We start from the raw sequence: 19784 nt of genomic DNA, 5'->3' as shown, positions 1-19784 counted from the left end.
AAAAAGGATCAGTTTTATTCTCCTATCACCTTGGACTATATTTGATTGCTTATTCATGCTGAAATGAGGCTGTTGCAGTGAACCTGGTGGTTTAATTCCAGATGAATTCTTTGCTCTGCAGAAATATAAACTTCAAGTCCTGCTACAGTAGATTGTCCTAATCAATGTGACTCTGTTTTTCCATTACTACAAGACTTACTGGAGCTTTGTAGGAAGAAGTCAATCAGAGTTATTATTCCGGTAAGATCCAGGGAGATACTCAGACAAATACCTCTATTATTTTCAAGTTGCCTTTGTGATCCAAATTGATGATGAAGTGAGAATGGTTTCCATCAACATGACAGCCCTCAGCAGGTAGAAGCACAGCAAGCCAGCAGCAGATGAAACTTTGATTACAGTTCTTCTCTCGTGTTAAGCTTACAAACCATTACCAAGTCAAAAACTGAAAAAGACCACCCATGCAGAAGGATGGCTGCACTCAACAAAAGCGGAGCCCATTACATTGCTGTATTAGCCAAACTCTCCACAACAAGCTCTATGGCAACCCTTCTGTGTTATTCTCCCTTTTCATGTTGACTGTATTCATTTCGTGCACAATTCACCGTGGGTGCTAATTATCAGACGCTACATCTTCTGTGACGTAAATGTCTCCCAAGCAACATCAAGCCACCAGACCAAAACACATCGCTGCCTCTGGGCTTCATTTAGAATATTTGATCTGGGATGTGTATTCAGGTGACTGATTATATAAACCAAAGAACAACCTGTGTTCATAAGTCAAATGTATGTGCAGCACTGCCGCTCTGAGCTCCTGGTGATACACACAGTTATTCCCCTGACAGTGCTTGTTATGCAAAGCTACTTGGGCCTGTCTGTTTGGAGCAACTAACAAACAAACAAAAATACTGGAGAAATGTTCTGTGACTTTTTATTGGTAATTAGGAAATGTGTTACCTCAATGACTAAATCACTTTTTGTACATCTTTATTTTTGTTGTTGATTTGAACTATTTAGATGAAATAAATATACTAGCAAAGAAAGTAGGATCCATGACTCAACTCTTTACCTTTTTAATCCCGCTGTCTGATTTAATAATTGGGGAGCTTTCATTTAAAGGTCACCTATTATGCAAAATCCACTTTTTCATGTCTTTTATAAACAAGTGTCCCCTCTGTGTAAACAGGTTCTGAAAGAGATGTGTCACATTCTTCATGGGCGAAACCCACAGACTCAGCTCTGCTGCCCATCCCACACATGCTCGTTCCTCACAAATGTGGTACCATTGGAAAGGTCAGAAAACAGGCTTTCCAACTGTATAAGATGTATTGCCCAGAAGCATTGTTACCACAAAGAAATCATTTACCAAACACAAATGTCCTTACTTTTTGTGTGTTATATTGATGAAAAACAGTTTGAAACTTTCAGGGCAATACAACTAAATGCAATGTTTATTTAATAGCATTTCCGAGACTATCCTAAATGAAATGCAACGAATTACATTTTAAATCAGCATCATGCAGCTCAGCATTAGATTTGCTCAGAGCCTGAGATTATTATAGCTGGCCCTTTAGGCCAATAAATGATCTTTACAAGAAGGAACACTCTGTGAACAGTACATTCTTACCAGTAAATAATATTCTGGTTATATTTAACAGTAAGAGGAATTGCTTTTGACCTACAGTCAACTTCTCTTGTGAAATTAGTTCCAGCTGTAGAAAAAGATGATCCTTCGTAGTCAAGGGTGTAACTTTGGTTTGAGAAGTGGGGGGGCACACAAAACAGGGGGTCCTCCGCAATGAAACATTTTTCTCGATTTAATTCCATTTCCTGATTTTCTACATATATACATTAGGGACTATGGTGTTAACTAATACAAGAAACACCTGTAGTGTATATAATGAGTGTGCAAACTTATCTATCCATGAACCTGTTTTATTTGTGATGACCTCACATCCGATAGGAGGGTCACGGGGCATGCCCCCCGGTAAGATTTGTTTCTTTAAATTGAAGTTAAAGGCATCAATCTGGTGCACAAATTAAGAGATTTATGGATACAGCTCTCTCAACACTTATATGAAACAGAACTGTATATATTCCAATACTCCAAAAACCATTAGAATATGCTCACAACCAATAACACATCATTGATATACTCCTCTCTCCTATCTTTATCTTACCTAGTCTGCATTCTTTCTTTTTATTTATGCATATTTGACTAATCACTCCCCTTTCAAACTGTGTTTTTAATTTTTTACTGACATTGGAATTACTTTAACTTATTTCGAACAACTATATTAAATAGATGGAAATATTTGTTTAGACCAAACAGTTTGAGACCCACTGAGATAACTCAGACTAAAGTTTACAATATAATCACTCAGCGAGTCCTTTACCTCCCTGAGCTGATGTTATCTCAGCCTCTCAGTCCGACAGGAGAGGACTCTCCCTCTTCTTATTGTTGAAACAGCTTCTAATCTAATCTCCGAGCCAGCACCAGATGCTAACAACAACCCCCGTAACTCTCTCTGTCTCTCCCTGTCTCTCTCTCACACAAAATGCGCTCCTGACACACACACACAGACGCTCCTCCGTGACAATGACCACTTGCGTAAAAAAAACATTTACATTTTTTTTTTTTTAAAGTGGGGGGGACACAAACGGGATTTTGAAAAGTGGGGGGGACATGTCCCCCCTGTCCCCAGTGGAAATCACGCCCATGTTCGTAGTGTTGGACATCAGTGATGCAAGGAAAAACGTTTTCAAGGTTTCAGTGACATGTTGAGTTTTTAATAATTTTGCATGGATTATTTTTGTCTACAGTATGTGTGATGGAGATATACTATAATTATAGCCAATACAAACCAATCATTTCCGTGGATTACGTAACCCTTTCACATTAAATATACTTCCTTTTTCAGTATCGTTATAAAAAAGCTGGTGTTTCAGTCACAACCACCTCTGGCTTCGTTTGCCTTTTTATAGCAAAATATCTCAATGAGCTCCAAGTATTGAAGTATAACACGTTTTGACACTTGTGAGATGAGAGCTTTGGTATCAGGAAGGTTCCCTGAGTTTAAGTATCATAACGTTATAGGGAGAAAAAAGTTGTTTGAGCTCACCATCAGTTTGAATCCTTCTTTTCAACAGTGCTTACCATAATACTTTTCATGAAACCAGTTGTGCTGGAGAGGAAAGGTATAAAGAAAATGATTGAAAAGGACCCAATAGTATAATATTTCATATCTCATCATTGTTTTATGTTACAATTTTTTTTATTGGAGGTGCACCTTCTTACGGTGAGACCCTGGTTTACAGCCATGCACAATTTAACATGACTTGGTCTTGTGAGAAACTCAACACAAACCTCGGACACTACAACCATCCACTTCAGGCCTCAGGCTGCCACTCATTGACAATATCGCTGCACACAATTCAACTCTGTCCCAATGGTGATCATTCGATCATAGCTCTGAATCTCCCAACATGGGCTCGTACCCTAATGGAGCTCCATTGGGCTGCTGAGTGGAGCCCTAATCTCATCAGAAGTGAATGAAACCCAATTTATTATGATGTGAGTCAAAGGGAGCATCAATTAGGCACGGGGCTCGTGGCAGCAGAATACTGATCGCTGTTTGGACGCGAGCCCATCAGCAGAAGCAGATATGAGATGCAGCCAGACACACGCACATTTCCCGAGTGATGTGGGAGTCACATCTCTAAACTGCACCTCAGTCTCGATGCTCACAAACGTGTGTGTGTTTAGGGTGATTGATAACACACATTAACACGGATTAAGACCCAGCGTAGCAACAGAGAGTGTATTTGTGTGCTCTGAGGAAAACACAAACCTAATAATGAGGCAGAGCGAGTGCATAAATATCCAACAACTATCATCCACACAGCAGATAAAAGGTTATGTTAATACTCAAAATGACAGGCCTAAGCTAAAAATAAAGTTAGGTTGTAGCAGGAGGGAGAATTCTTATGTTGAGATCCTGCCTTTAAAAACTTGAAAGCTTCTTAAATGAAAGACTTAGCCGGCCAGAATAAATAAATAATGATGTCTAGAAAGCAAAATAACATTTTAGTGACTTTAAAGTTAATGTTTGAACAAAGATAAGACTCGGACAAGGATGTTCATGAGATGAGGAGGCGTCGCATATCACTGTGTAATCTGAGAATAATCACAAATCTTCCCGTGCACGTTGCCTCATCAAACATCTGACAGATTGTGGTCTTCTGCGGCCTGCTCATGATAAAAAATGCTGTTAGATTCAAAGTGGTAGCTGTAGTAATTGGTCACTTAATATTTCCTTCTTATCTCAGGCAACAATTGAGTTACATGTACACAAGCTCTGTGTGCTTTCGGTTTGCTAGGAATGTGTTCATTGTTTACATTTTTCCTCTCATGCTGTAACAGCCTTTACATTTACTCTGAGAGTGGCTAACCCCGAGTTGTCATGGTCTTTATGTATATTTTAGTTGGTAGCAAGTAGCTCCATCTGTGTTGCATGCCTGTTCAGCGGCGCAGTACATTTCAGTCCCAGGGAGCGATGCACTGTGTACAATGTTGTGTATTTACATATTCTGCTTCACTACCATCAGGCTCATTACACAAGCCCTTCATCCACTTCTTCTTTGCAAACAAATGCAGAGCTGTGATGAAGTGAACCTTGCCCTTGTGCAGACAGCACAGCACAGGCAGTAACGTCACAATGATGCGACTGTGTGACCAAATAATGTGTTGCAAAAGACAACAGCTGCAGAAAGAAACAGAAGTCTCGAGAAGATGGGAATCCCTCGTCGAACTGCACATGTTGTCAACTGACAGTAGACTACACTCAAACTCTCACCAGAAGTAAAAAGAGAGGAAAACATAAAAATAATGCTACTTTAACAAGTCTCCTGGGATCCCAGCTGCCTGGCTTCCTGAAGAGGGAACAGCTTGTTCGATCAAAATGCTTTAAAAGACTCCAACAGAGGCAGCCTGCTGTGCTCCACATACGTATTCTGTCCATACAGTACAGCTTTGTGTGTTGCTTTGATCGTGTGCAACCATCAGCCCGTGCTGTTTGGATTACGTAAGAAAGCAGGGCAACACGAGGGGGCTCGATCACGTAGAACAACAGTAACTTACACAGCAGCTGACAGGCAAAGGGAATCTCCAAGGTGTTTACACAACTTTACTTTCCCACAATACATTTGTTTATCCAGGAAGGCACAATTAAAACAGCCACATATTTAAGTAATGCTTGATTTCACATTCATGCGGCTACACACCATGTTTCTAACCAGCTAGGGTCTTCATCTGCCCCTGAGGGAACACATATATACAGTATTCTCTCAGGGGAAACCCCCTGGTTATAGAAATAGGGTCTTATCTAGATTCAGTTCAATCGGGTAAGGTCGGATCCCATTGTTTTGCTCCAAGTCAATATGTGTATATGTTTAATAACCAAGTAGATCTAAGCGCCAACACATTTGATCATGTGATGTTTCAAGATCTTTATAAGGCTGTTTGGTGACTTGGGGTGAATCCTAAGGCTTCAAGTACACAGATCAGTATACTGTATGAGGCCCTTTTCAGATTAATCGTCTTTTTATGAACAAAAAGATTATTTACGCACATAGAGCTTTAGAGGTGTGCATCACCCAACCTTCTCTAAATCTGAAGTCAGCTATGCCGGCGTTCTGCATGGATTAGCCAGGTGTGCAGTGATGTGAAAGCTGTGAAAATTCTTAAGTGCTTCTTCTTCTTGACAGCCCGCTTTCTGTACTGGCAGCATAGTATAGTATATATACTATACTATGCTGCCAATATGTATACTTGCTATACTATATATGATATAGTATATATATTGATGGTAAATATTTATCATTGCAGCTCTATGGTAATATGCTCACCTGTGTGCAACCTCTCTATCATTTGTTGTACTACTAACTTATTCCCCTTCATCATCTCCTCTTGATTATACCAACCACATCATCATCATCATCATCATCATCATCATCCCAGCTTCAAAAAGGTAGCGTCTCTATAAAATGATATATCACTTTGGGATTCGGACATGGTGATTGACGATCATCGGTTCAAGTGAATCAAAGTGGCGTCTCAAAACCAAACTTGCCCCTCAGATTTCTGTGTACCACACTCTGCACTTTCTTCACCAAAACAACTTGCAATGAGAAAAACACAAACCGGATACGGTGGTTATGCAACATCACACCGGATGTGATCTGCCAGCTCTTCTACACTTCTCGTTGTTGCTCCTTATATGTGGTTTTCTTTCTGCTGTCAGCTGCTGTCGGCTCGTCAATAATTCAGGACTCGAGTTTTGTTACACATTGCATGCAGCTTCTGCAGAGAGAAGGTTTCACTTTCTTTGCACAAACTTAAAGCCAAAGCCAAAGCCCTCAGGGGTCTTGAGGTCATTTGCACAGGCTGATTCTGGTACTTAAAGTGAAATTGAATACATGTCATGAATATTGGAGATTTTGTGGCTTTAAGGAGCAAATACGCTTTTTTCCAACCCTTTTCAGAACGACCTGGCATAAAGCTTGTGCAGATAGCTTTGGTGTCTTGCATTTTAACCACCCTCAAATGTAAACAAACCATCCATTATCGTCCCTTTTCGGCTCTTGCTGGGTTCCTCTGTCACATGTGGGGCCACTGATAAGAGCTTCAAAGTCACATTCAACAACAAGGTGATGCTCAAATTTACTAAAGTAAAGCCACTGCTAAATTCAAATGGTTCATTGACGGAGTTTGTAATATTACGATCGATTTCACCCTTAACTTATGCATGGGCAGGGACTGTTTACATGCAATTTCCTCCAGTACTATTAAAGGAATAATTACCAAAGAACAGGAACAAGCGTGGCTAAGCACAACGTTACGCCACACCATTAATCTATTTGAGCAACAGTGAAGGGATATCAGTGACACAGCTTTAAGTCTAACTGTACAGTGATAGATGAGTTCACAAACTCCCAGGATGCATCATTTACAGGCAAACTGCTCTTCACCAGTTCTGCTATCAAAACTCTGAACTGTGCTGAGGGCGCAAGTTCTGTTATTCATTATTACATATTTGGTTTATAAAAACATTTATGTGAGAAGGACATCTTTTTATGGCATTTTATTTACTGCCAAGTAGTTATATAATAAAATATCTGCAGGCTATTAGATCATTCTCTTTTTTTTAAATCTTATTCTCAACAGGGTAAACTGATCAAAAAGCTAGATAAAAGTTAAATATTAATAAGAGAAATATATTCATTATACTCTTAGTTCTCTATTCAATATTTTTGGAGTGCTGAAATGCATCAGTAAGCATTATTCATTCTTCCAGGAAAGTTTGAAGAAAGGCAGAATTACTGATGCAACCAACCGTAATGCTTTTTATGGGTTTGTAATCCGTAATAAAAAATAATACAAGTAAATATGATTTAATAATTGATTTATCATTGAAAAGTGAATCCTCTATTAAGGTGATTTGCATGCTTACTACCTAATTTTAAATGCCAAATAACATACTCAAATGTAATGGACTTGTCAATCAAACTAACTATTATTGTTGTTATTGGTTGTTTGAATAACAACATGAGCAATAAGTACAATACTGTAAATCTACAACATGCGTTTCCAAATCTAAAATGCCAGCATAGAGTGCAAACATTCCTCCTGTCAAAAACAGAAAAGAAAATATTACTATGTCACTATAGGGATTTTGTCCGGAGTGCCACTTTCAATTACAATGAATGCCCAAGCCATCATATTCTGTGAACCTGAGGACAGATTTCGGACGGCATGATGGGAGCCCTCTGCCAGAAAAGCTGTCCACACAGTGGGGAGGAACTTCCAGAAGTCTGAATCAAATCTCTTCATCTTTCCTCTGTCTGCTTGTCTTGTTCCCATCAGGAGTCCTGACTCCCAGCAGCAGCAGCAGCCATGTGAGAGGAGCTGTCGACAAGCAAAGGATGCCCACGCCCAGCTAAAGCAGAGCCGCCCCCCCATCCATCCCCTCTGCTCCCTCCCTTCTTCACACATGAGGACGAGAAGATGACTATCACCAGCCGGCAGTCCTTCAATGTCCTGACGGTCATCTTCCTCCTGCTGTCCACTGCAGGTCTGTAAAGTTTTCTGTGTGCTTATCTGTCTGCCCTTCAAAAGCTCATATTTATTTTATTACATGGGCCTCCAGACACTCGTATAAGATGTTCAGAGTGTTCTTAGATTTTATAGGCATGCTCGAAGCAGCTTCTATAAACGTTGGATGCTCGTCACAGTCCTTTACAGAGTGAGCCAGCATGGCCATGAACTAAATACAGAAAACAACCCTAAAATAAACAGTTCTAGTAGGAGATAGAAGTTGACAGCTGACGGTCTGAAGTTAAGTCAAAGACACTTAAAGGTAGGGTAGGTAATTCACTTCAGAAACACTTTTTGTTATATTCCATGGAATGCTCTTAACATCCCGATAGCAATGAATACATTACATGCTTTGACAATAAATACATACAAATATTTAATCTGTGGAAGCTGTAGCGCTGTAAAAAGCACGACCAGTTATTTTATCCGGGCTGATGGCATACCTGCCTGTCAGCCTTCCATTCTGTGCACAAACTTATCTCGTGCCCTTATTAGGCGCTTTCACACAGCAGTACTTTTCCCACAAAGGTTCATGAGAACGTAGTTCATCAGAACTCTTTAGTTCTGATGAACTAAGTACAGATCGAGTTCACACCGGAATAAGTCCCTGGGGGTGGATTAGGCAAATGAAGCCGCTGACGTCACTTCTTCTTCTGCTTTGGGTTTACTGGCAGGCCGCAAACAACTTCACGCCGTATACTGCCACCCGAAGTCCCCGGACAGAAGTCCCCGGTTGTTGGGGACTGGCTTCAGTAGAAGCTGCTGGGACTCCCAGCAGCTTCTACTGAAGCCTTCCGAGTAAATCGCCAGAACGCCGACACCTCCTCATCTCCACCGCTCCCATGTTTTTATTTTGTGTTGCCATAAGTTAGTCTCTCTGCGTTTCTGCGCTAGGCTAATGCTAATGCTAATAATGCTAATGCTAGGATAATAAAACGACGGCTTCACAACACTTTTTTTGAGTTTTACGGGCCGTGGTTTGCAATCCGCCTAGCCAATCAGAAATAGGAGCCTTTTTCTCCCACGAAAGTACCTGCTCTCTAGCAGGGACGGAAAATGGGGTAAAAAGGTTCTCATGAACTAATTTTAGTTCCGGCTCTTTTTGGTGTGAACGCGACATTTCGGAACTATATCGGAACTAAAGTGGGAAAAGTACTGCGGTGTGAACGCGGCTATTGGTCATGTGCGCGTTCGTGTGTGTTGGAGGAGGGGCTCTGTAAGGAAGTCTGAAGGAAGGGGTAGATTTATTTCGGCTGTGTATTTGCAAATGATAGCGCACTCGAGCTGGTTTCTCCATTCTTACCTACCCTACCTTTAACTTAGAAACATTTATTGCCAAAATATAAAAGTGTACTTGGCAGGAAAAAGCGCTAAACCTCAAGGTGCTGTGTAAATGAGGCCATGCTGCATAAAACTGTGAAGAGAGCACATTATAACCCCAAAAGATAGAAAAGAAAGAACCCAGCCAACACATATCTCTCAGATAACACAAGGGAAAAGATGCCAACTCCAGTAAAAATGTGACAAAATAGGGCAAGAGGAAGGATGGAGGGGAAACATCGGCACAAAAGCTAACAGGAGGAGAATTAGCATCAAAGTAAGAAAGGGAATGCTGATAATGACGAGCAAATCAAAAGAAAAGTAACGCATGTTTTAACTTTACCATAAAAATGCATTTAACAGCCAACAGAGAAACGGTGTTATACCTGGATTTCCACCCTTGCCACACCACAGAAAAATGAGTTTGACTACATCTTCTCTGGAATAGAGAAAATCCCTGCCATTGCAATGAATACTGTAAATTACAAACCACAATGATTTAATACAATAACGTGACCGTACATCCAACTTCTAACTAAGAAGGGGATTTATTTAAGATTCATTAATTATTTGAATCAAATCACTATTCAATTGTAATTTCTTCTGTTTTGTTGATGAATTCGCCTAAAAAACCATAACGTAAATATTTAAATATGTGAAAGATAGTCAGAAAGTTACATTATCAAGTTTGGTTTGACCGACATTAATAACAACTTTCAATTGGCAATAATATAAAAGAAAGAATAAATGCATATCACAATAGAGAAGCTAGAATCAGCAGGATTTTTGATTTGTTGATTGATTGATTGAACACTCTTTTGTCCTATTGGTAAGCTGATGGCATGCAGTGTGTTTTAGAAGAAAAACATTTCTCAGTGTGAGTGAAGTCGTAATAAACTTCATGTGTAGGCAGCGACTAGTGTTCAGATGTTGAGGGGTTTTATCCGAGTGGTGGAGAGCGAGCCACAGCCAAGCCACGTTGTTAACTGTATCCTAAATATTAAGAGTTAATGAAATTAAGCAGTTGCATGTGTTTACAACTGTATGGTTTCCAGCAGCTGTCATTCATTTGAGGAGCCAGAGACTTTCCTTGAACTCTTTTATTTTTAAAGCTTTACGTTTTGCGTCATTAGAGGACTTTATGGTCCACTTTCCATATTGAGGACGTCTGTTTCCTTAATGCCAATGCTTATACCGACCAACTGCTCACCCCTCCTCCACATGCAAGGAGTTATAGGGCATAAATAACACAGGTTGATTGCAGTACACCAATCAAAGGGTCAAATAAAGGGTTTTCTCCCAATAAAAAAAACACCTTTAACTTTTAATCCTACTGTGTCCTTCAGCCCTCTTCATTTCACCCCCACTAATGCTCCTGGTTGTCAATGGGAAGATGGCTGGCCACACCGAGCTCATTAATCTAAAAGAGCTCTCTCCTTTCAAATGCTGATCGCTCACTGTCTGAGATTGCTGAAAGACTTCTATCACCCGGCAGCAGGAGTGGACCTTGAATTAAATCACAGCGACAACACTTCTACTGCCAGATTTTAGGCGGCCCTGATGAAAGGAAACACGGACGATGAAGACAGGTTACAGAAAAACTAATCTGGATGCACTTCTGATTTTATTTGTGTTTAGACTGAGAATGATCAAGCAGAAATAAATCAAAGAGGTTTATGTATTATCGAATCAGCAGATGACACACAGAAATGGAGCCAGATTGATCAGCATTGCTGATATCACCGCAGGGCTTGAGCTTTCGCACCCGGAAATTGAATCAGGGTTTCACATTTCTTGCAGCTAAGAAATAAAAATATATATATTTGCAGTTATTTAGTAGCAATGTAAACATTACACAGTCAGGTCGAGTTTATTTTAACTTTAAAAGGGGACCTATAATACAAAATGCACTTTTTTATGTCTTTTATACATAAATGTGTGCCCGGTGCGTCAGGGAACTCACGCAGCGTCAGAAAATAAAACCCTTTCTCTTTTCCTCCGTACCCAAAAACAACGAGCGGATACAGATTTGCTGCCGATATGACATAATTTCTGATGGTGGACACACAGAGAGTTGCTATCAGAAACAATGCCTGACGTGTTTTGGACGTAATCTCATCTTTGTTTACATTAGCAAGCCTCGCTAACACTCAGAGCTAACCTGTACTGTAGAGCACATGTGTTTAAAAAGCAAGAAATAAAAAAAGGAACTCACCTTGTGATAAACCCGAGAGAGAAAAAACATTTGAGCTCCATACTGTTTCAGCTATAATCCTTGATGTGGCTTAGAACAGGATGGGCGTTTTATCACAGCAGAATTTAACTTGATCTCCGCTAGAATTCTGATCAGGCTCCGCCTCCTCTTTTTTTTTTTTAAAGCTAAGAACCTAAAATCCGCGTTTCTCCTCATTCAGACCAACGCAACTCCGGTTCAAGCTCCTTGCTAGAGCTTTTCAGGTTCAGAACCGGTTCTTCGGTTGAGCTCCAGCTCTTTTCACACTGCCCAGAGTCCGACTGGTGCTGCGTCATTGCGTCATCGTTTGCGTCATGACGTAACTGTTTGCGTGCCTGCTTCATAAAGCCAAACCGCGCGGAAACCCCTCACAGCTGAAACCGATGCGGTGTGAACAGGAAAACCCGGTGCTTTTCAAGCTCCAGCTCCGAACCGGCCCTGAAACACCGTTGGTGTGAATGAGGTATAACAGGGCTGCAAAAGAGGGGTTTGAGCAGTATGAGGCATGGCTACAATGGGTGATCTGTTTGGTATTTTAAGCAAAAAACTTCACAGACATGTTTTGTATAGGTATGGCCCTACAATATATTTTTCCAATATAGCATAATAGGTCCACTGTAAATTGTCCTTCGAAGCATATGTTGTTTACATTTCTGGCTCCCAATGTTAAGGAGTAATTTAGGATCTGGATGTACAAGTGTCATTACATTCTTGGTCTTTGTTTTAAAGGTTTAAAACAACTGTTGGCTTGTTTTAGATGCTATTTAAGTTTGAAAGTTTTCTATTTCTGATTTGTGGCATATTTTGTGTTAAGCCTGAATGTTTTTAATTGCTGTTCATATTTCTCTCTTATTGTTCCTTATCTTGGCCAGGATGAAAAAGAAAAACCCGACTGATTAAATCAAAAGTAAATCAAATCAAATAACTAGCCATCAGTTTTTTTATATTAAACTACTTTGCTTACAGGGTCTGGAGCATTCAGTCTTGGTCTTATTATTAGTAATATAAAGTAAGAGTTTACAAACAATGCTGATACTGATTGGTTTTGAAGGCTTGTGGGTACTTCCGGTTCCTCTGTGATGTGCATTTACTATCATCAGCCCCGTAAACTGACACTAATCATATCTGGTTCATTTCTCAGACAGATTGGTCATTTATTTTCATCAGATGGAGTCTCAGCTGCTGCTAATTTTTGTTGATTGTTGATTTCATTTTGCATTATTGGTTGCCAGACTTTATATTTTTAAAAAAAATGTTATTTTTCCTTCTGAGGCAGCAAGGATGCTCATGTTCTTCTCTTCTTAAGCTGCACGCACTTGAATGCACAGCTGAAAATGAATTTAAAGGAGTATTATTTGTACCGCATATCTGTGGATTCCTTCACTATAAACTTAGATCTAATATTTTTCTGACGTCGAAAATTCTGAAACTAGTCTGTGAATCCAGAATCCATCCAGAGGCACGGACCCTAAGTTTGCGTCATAACCTAATGGATCATATTTACTCAATGTTTTTGAGTTGCTGTGTTCCTTAATACAACAGATGATAGATCAGGTTCTGGATGCTTAAGGCTACAACTCCTATCAGATTATTCCTGCAATTACAATGTGATTTTCAGTTTCTAGTCCTACACTTTTATTATAGCATTCAAGTCGCATCTTCTCTGAGACTAAAGAAAAGCATTCAGTTCTTTCTAGTTTCGCAGCTGGAGTTTGAAAAGGTAGACGTTTTTCATCAATAATTCAAATAAGGGGTTGTCAGTTTTTCAGGGAAGGGAGAGAAACACAAACTCTTAAAAGGTCAATTTCAACGTGTGATTGTGTTGTTGTTTCCTGACGTGCTGAAATACCTCCTGTCTGTTTATTTAACATCTTATTGTTTGTCCTTTCACAAATCCACAGCGCTCTCAGCTCATTACCGAGTGTGTGAACCGTACTCCGACAACAAGGGGCGTTACCACTTCGGCTTTCACTGCCCACGCCTCTCAGACAACAACAAGACCTACATGTTCTGCTGCTACCACAACAACACCGCCTTCAAATACTGCTGCAACGAGAGCGAGTTCCAGGTGGTCATGCAGGTCAACCTCACCACCACCTCAGACGGTTACGCACACAAGTAAGTACAAAACAGACGTGCTGTCATTTGACCCTTTAACCTCTTTACACACATGCACCAGCACATGCTCTGGGTCATTAGTCCTATTTTTATTTTCTGGTTCAGTTTGAGATTTGTTTGACGTTTGATTATGAAAAACATATTGACGCCTGGAGAGTAATATGATGACAAGAAACATTTATATGTCATTATCTACATGAAGTCCTTTTGTTATAGGCACATACTGTAGTAGGACTGTCCCTTTTAGATTGACTTTTGGTTCAAGTTCTCCTGGTGGACGAACAGAGGGTGTTTTGAAATGCAAATTAAGTTAATAAATAACTTTTAAAAACTTCACTTTTGGATAATGTGAAAGCCCTATATCTAACTGTATGCACTCATTTGTCTTTTTATTGTGTAACTGTGTACTAAGAACATTTGAGAAATACATTTGGATCTTCAACAAATAATACATGATTATGATGGACAGTCAGGTATGTTGGAAAATAATTAAATCCATGGATGAATAACAACCCAGGAAGTAGACTGAATAGCTACTTGAATGCCTTGATTTCCAGAATCAATGAGCAATATTTAAAGTGCTTTATTAAAAATGGGTTTAGTGTTGCTCTATTCACATCAGAAGCTAATCCGCTCTTCTTTGGGCTATGATGAAATTCACACCAAATTCCATTGATATCACTTTTGTAGTTTTTGAGTTATACTGCAATGATAAAAAAACAAATGGGACGAAACGCAAGCCTGTATGGCTTGTTAGGGATAATTAGGGAAAAATAGGTTGTGGTGAATCTTGAAGAGTGTTTTGGGATCAGCCCCTAGTGGAAAAAACAGCTTCAGAGATGACACTTCTTCAGATCCGATAAAAACAGCTGGTTATAGTCTGCTTGCTCACAAACGCTTCGCTCCCTCGACAGTATCGCACTCATTTACACTGTCTGCCTCTTACTCAGAGGGTTTGTTGACATCGATCCACATACAGAGGCATTCAAACCAGCTCAGAGAAGAGCAGATGCTGAGAGCCGTTGTTGTGTTGGGACGCCTCCACTTGATCTCACACAAAGGCAGGTTTTAAGTGCTGGCTTTTATATTAACGGCCCGTCCACATGGCAACGTGCGTTGATTCAACGGAGGTGACGTGAGGCTTTGCCGAACTGCATTGTGGTTCCGTCGCTTCGGTTGCTCGCTTCGAAAGTTGAGAAAAGTTCAACTTTTAAAGCGTCGGCGGAAGCGCCAGCCAATCAAATCATATGCCAGTACAAGCTCTAGCCAATCAAACCGCGTGCTTGTGTGTCCAGGGCGGGAGATTAATGTGATTGGTTATAGCACGCCAGACACGCCCACCGGCAAGCTTCAACGCACGCTGCCGTGTGGACGTACAGCAGGATCACGTCTAGTACAGACACCGGCAAGAATGATTAATAGTGAACCACACTTCACATTTCAACAATTCTTTTTTTTTTTTACAGAGAACACACATACCTGCCGAGATGCTTAATCGTTATTTTCAAAACATCCTAATTTGTGATGGAAAATAAAGTACATCGATCTATCCATCTATCTAGTTGTATGTATGTCTATCTAGTATATATATCCATCCATTTATCTAATTGTATATCTATTTATGTACTTGTCTATCTATCTAGTTGTATATCTATGCATAGTTGTTTACCTATCTACATAGTTGTATATCTATCCATCTATTTATCTATCTACCTATGTAGTTGTGTATCCATCCATCTAGTTGTATATCTATCTATTTATTTATCTTCAATCTAGTTGTATATCTATGTCTTTCTATCCATCTATCTATCTATCCATCCATCCCTCCACAGATTTAGGAATGAATGACACAGAAAAATGATCCTCTTGTGTGGCAGCTCTCAGCCGTGTGTACTAATGCCCTCCCAGCATGCTTCTGTCTCTGGTGGCTCACACTGCCCTGCAGCAGGTCATGATATTTCATTTAAGCGTCAGATGGCCTGTTATGCCACTCTTTCATCCTGGCTCACTGGGGCGAAGGGACTGCAGGTTTGATATTTACCTCTGGCCAAGAGAGTTAAACAGGCCATACTGTAACTCTACTCTCTACTCAAACGGCATGGAGGACATTGTATTATAGCTTTAGATTTTCCTCCACTTCAAGGTAACACTAAAGGCGGTTGTCCTCTGAGGGTTTCACAAGTCAGTGCTTTGTAGCATATAGCTCTCCATTTATTTACAGAGTACCTTAAAAGGATGCAGAATCAGAATAGATTCAGAGTGGAAGAGGTATTGCACAATGACATGTTTTTTAAAGAAACACAAACTGCTAGAAACCTCTGACAGAAAATCTATTGCCTCTGCTTCATTCTCTGAGGGAGCCGTGTAAAATATTGAATAACATTTGTTTTAGTTGTGTGGTCATGATCGATGTAGCCAAGGACTGTGCACGAATTCTTGTTTGCTAAGCTCCACTCAAATAGAGCCTATTGCCCCCTCAAATTACCTGAGTAGACACACACTATATTATGAGTAAATGTCTTAAACACTGAGGTGAAGAAAGGCAAGCGGCAGTTAAGGACATATTTACTGTTGTAGTACAGTATTAGCCTCTCTAGGTGCTCATTCAAGCGGCGCGGATGTTCATTTTGTATCCACATCTTTAGATAAATATCCCAAGGCCACCTATCATTTGCAAACAGGAGTGGATTCACTTTATTCACTCAACTAGAAGCCCTTGAACATCACCTTTTTGTGAGTTTCAGTCATACAGTCAAACAAATTGCAAACTGTGTCGTAGTGACATAAAAGATGAGTTTCCCTCTTTATTAAGCTCTATTTTGAAGTAATATCCTGTGTCATCTCTGTCGAGGATTCAGATTAATAATAGTTTATTCTGTGTAATAGAGTCCCTTTCACTTCGTGTGACAATGTTCAACTAAATGTCCTCAGCACAGAAACAAAGACATCACACCCAGATATTTAGCAACCCTGTTTTGGCAAATGATGCTTCTCATATTTCTCGGGTAGCTATTTCTGGAGCCAGTATGAAATGGATTAAGAGGCGTCTTGTGCCTATGACTGTGTTTTGCAATTTAAATCGTGAGATTTTAAAAGGCAGCAATTGGAACAGATGTAGGGTTTTTCTAAATGTATTTGTTTTTATCAAGGGAGCATTTGATGAACGGCAAACATTTACAACTGGCAGCTCTGATGTAGCTTTTGGGATACGATGGTTTCTGGATGGTAGCTCTTAGCATGTGAGTGTTCATCATCATCTTTCCCAGATTAATAGTACTAATACCCCCCCCCCGTCTGTCTCCCCCGCAGTAATTATACAGCCCTGGTCGGCGTGTGGATCTACGGCTTCTTCGTGATGGTGCTGCTGGCGCTGGACTTTCTCTACTACTCCGCCATAAACTATGAGCTGTGCCGGGTGTACCTGGAGAAATGGGGTCTGGGCGGGCGCTGGCTGAAGAAGGCTCGCAGTCAGTGGCACAGGTCCATGCCGGAGGAGAGCGAGGCCCCGGCTCAAGCACCCCCCACCGTCTCCAGCCACTACCAGCCCAGAAACAGCCTGAGAGGGGAGAGCCACAGCCCCACACTGCTGCCCTACAACACATCCACCGCATGGTGAGTCACGGCCCGTCACATGACCACCGCCAACCTGCAGTGTGGCATGTATATCTAATGTGAAGCTGTGAGAATCAGCAAATTGTGAGATAAGATTTACGTCACTAATCACCTGGGTAACCACAGCTGGTGACTGCTTGGAATAATCCCCATGGGAGCGCTGGCAGTGTGCAAATAATAATGTGTACATTTCAGACAGGTACATAGCAGCTGGGAAATACTGTAGGGATTGTAGATGCTTAGTTCCTTAGGAAATCTGATAATATAAGGATATATTTATTAATTATTGTAACATCAATTTATTTAAAAATCCCAAAACCCACACTTTCTCAGAGGTTCAGGACACCCTGTAAGCTTATAGAAGACCATAAATCCAAGAGGAGACAAACGCAGAGAAAAGGAAGGGGGAGAAACCTGTAAAAATACAAATGTTCTCAGAATTACAAAATGTTGCACATATTTAGCCTTTGTTCCATTAGTTGTTAACGTACTCAAAAGGTTGTCAAATTATAGCTTGACTAAAAAGATAATTCCGTAAACTTTATACATTTCTGTGTTTATCAAAAATGTAAATGCTTTGCGTGACTCTTCTTTGATGGACTTCACTTAGTAAAGAAGCCAGATCAGTTCTGCTATTAAAGCTTATTTTACCTAATAATAGGCAATATAGATGGCTGCATTTTTAAATGAAACAACACCGCTGTCAACACAAAACACATGAGATTTATATCTCAGAAAGAAGCCGTTTACATAAAAAAAAAAAATGACATACAGTAGAATGTTCTACCCTATGTGACTATATATTATGAATATAAATTGCCCTACACTAACAAGCATGTCAGTGCAGAGACTTGTTATTTTAAAAGTGTATCCGATGCTTAGAAAGAAACTCAAATGCCCCTATAACAAATGTTCTCTTACTTTTCTTTTTTTAAACACAGGTTCCCTCCGTGTCTCGTTTCCTTGTGTGTCTGTTTGTCTTTGAACTGAATGTTTTGTTACGTAGAGAGAGCAGCATGGCAGGGAACAGTGTGTCTAGCAGGACAAATTAGAGCATTTCTTGCAGACTTTTCCCAAGCCAACAGGGAGGAAGCTCAAACATCAGGCTCCCTGTTTACTCCTTTAAATTCCTTTTAAAGACACACACACACACACACACACACACACACACACACACACACACACACACACACACACACACACACACACACACACACACACACACACACACACACACACACACACACACACACACACACACACACACACACACACACACACACACACACACACACACACACACACACACACACACACACACACACACACACACACACACACACACACACACACACACACACACACACACACACACACACACACACACACACACACACACACACACACACACACACACACACACACACACACACACACACACACACACACACACACACACACACACACACTAATAGCCTACCAGGGATAATGCTAAATCTGTTCCTGAATCATAGCAACTCACTGGTAAAGAATTCAGTCATTTTAATAGCTTCCCTCCTCAGAGTAAGGGAAACAGACTTTATCAATATTTTAAGAATTCTGCCTCACCGCCCACTAATGGATACTTTTCTGCAAAGCATCTGATCTGTATTTGTCTTTCATCTCAGAATAGCTGCACGGCCTCAACATCAAGATCCTTTTAATAGAGACATTTGGGTTTTAAGTCTGACCAGCTCATTAGGTCATCATTAATGAATAAAAGAGAACTGAATAATGTGAAAGCTGCGCTGCCCGCCAGAGGCCCCTTACTTTGATTTAACCTGAAAGATATGAATGAGTCTCATTAGAGCCCTTTCACAGAGTTTCTGTTGCAAAGCATCATCTGCTGTCCTTTCAGTTTATCTGTTTTATTACCTTTGAGAACAGTAACAGGACTCTCAAGGTGTTTTTGGCTGCGTGTGACTGTTGTTAAAACATACAAGATGATTTACGATGCCAGGAGGGAACTGTAACATATAACAGCCCCCGGGAACGGTTTGTTCTTTTGGCAGACAGTGCTCAGACTTCTATGATACAGCCACACGATCATAGAGTCTGCCCCAACCCACAGATTGCAGACTGCACATTGTGCAGACAATTTTTCATGCAGTTCTCCATCTGCAGCACTTTGCACCCTATCTGTTAGACTGAGACTCAGCGTCTCTTCCTAGAGGTAGACATCTCTCTTGGGTCATGATAATTTAATGCGGGCAGAGGTTTGACAAATGGCTTTGAGAAGCAGTCAGGACTGTGTGCGCCATAGATGGGCGAGCTGAGATGCTGCAGAGGGATCCTGAGACTGCTTTGCTG

The 19784-nt window shown here is 40.5% G+C and overlaps 1 protein-coding gene and 1 long non-coding RNA gene across 3 annotated transcripts in view; one reads left to right on the top strand and one right to left on the bottom strand.

Moving 5' to 3' along the window:
- Window positions 1-19784, bottom strand: part of LOC307041300 — a 94800-nt gene that overhangs the window by 62790 nt on the left and 12226 nt on the right. The window lies entirely within an intron of this gene.
- The window catches only part of shisal1b (shisa like 1b), a gene marked incomplete at its 3' end in the record, with an annotated part of 38284 nt that overhangs the window by 10569 nt on the left and 7931 nt on the right, over window positions 1-19784 (top strand). The window contains exons 2-4 of one of the 2 annotated variants that reach the window (XM_079681099.1): window positions 7922-8129; window positions 13607-13823; window positions 17133-17435. In XM_079681099.1, coding sequence (XP_079537225.1) covers window positions 8063-8129; window positions 13607-13823; window positions 17133-17435 — 587 coding nt within the window. In that variant the 5' untranslated portion in view covers window positions 7922-8062. Of the gene's footprint in view, window positions 1-7921; window positions 8130-13606; window positions 13824-17132; window positions 17440-19784 lie in introns of those variants that run through there. The other variant, XM_079681098.1, reaches the window with a different exon arrangement.

Source organism: Notothenia rossii (assembly GCF_949606895.1).
Source record: "Notothenia rossii genome assembly, chromosome: 5".
NCBI lineage: Eukaryota > Metazoa > Chordata > Actinopteri > Perciformes > Nototheniidae > Notothenia > Notothenia rossii.
The sequence above is the reverse complement of the archived record's forward strand: the minus strand, read 5'-3'. Positions and strand labels throughout refer to the sequence as shown.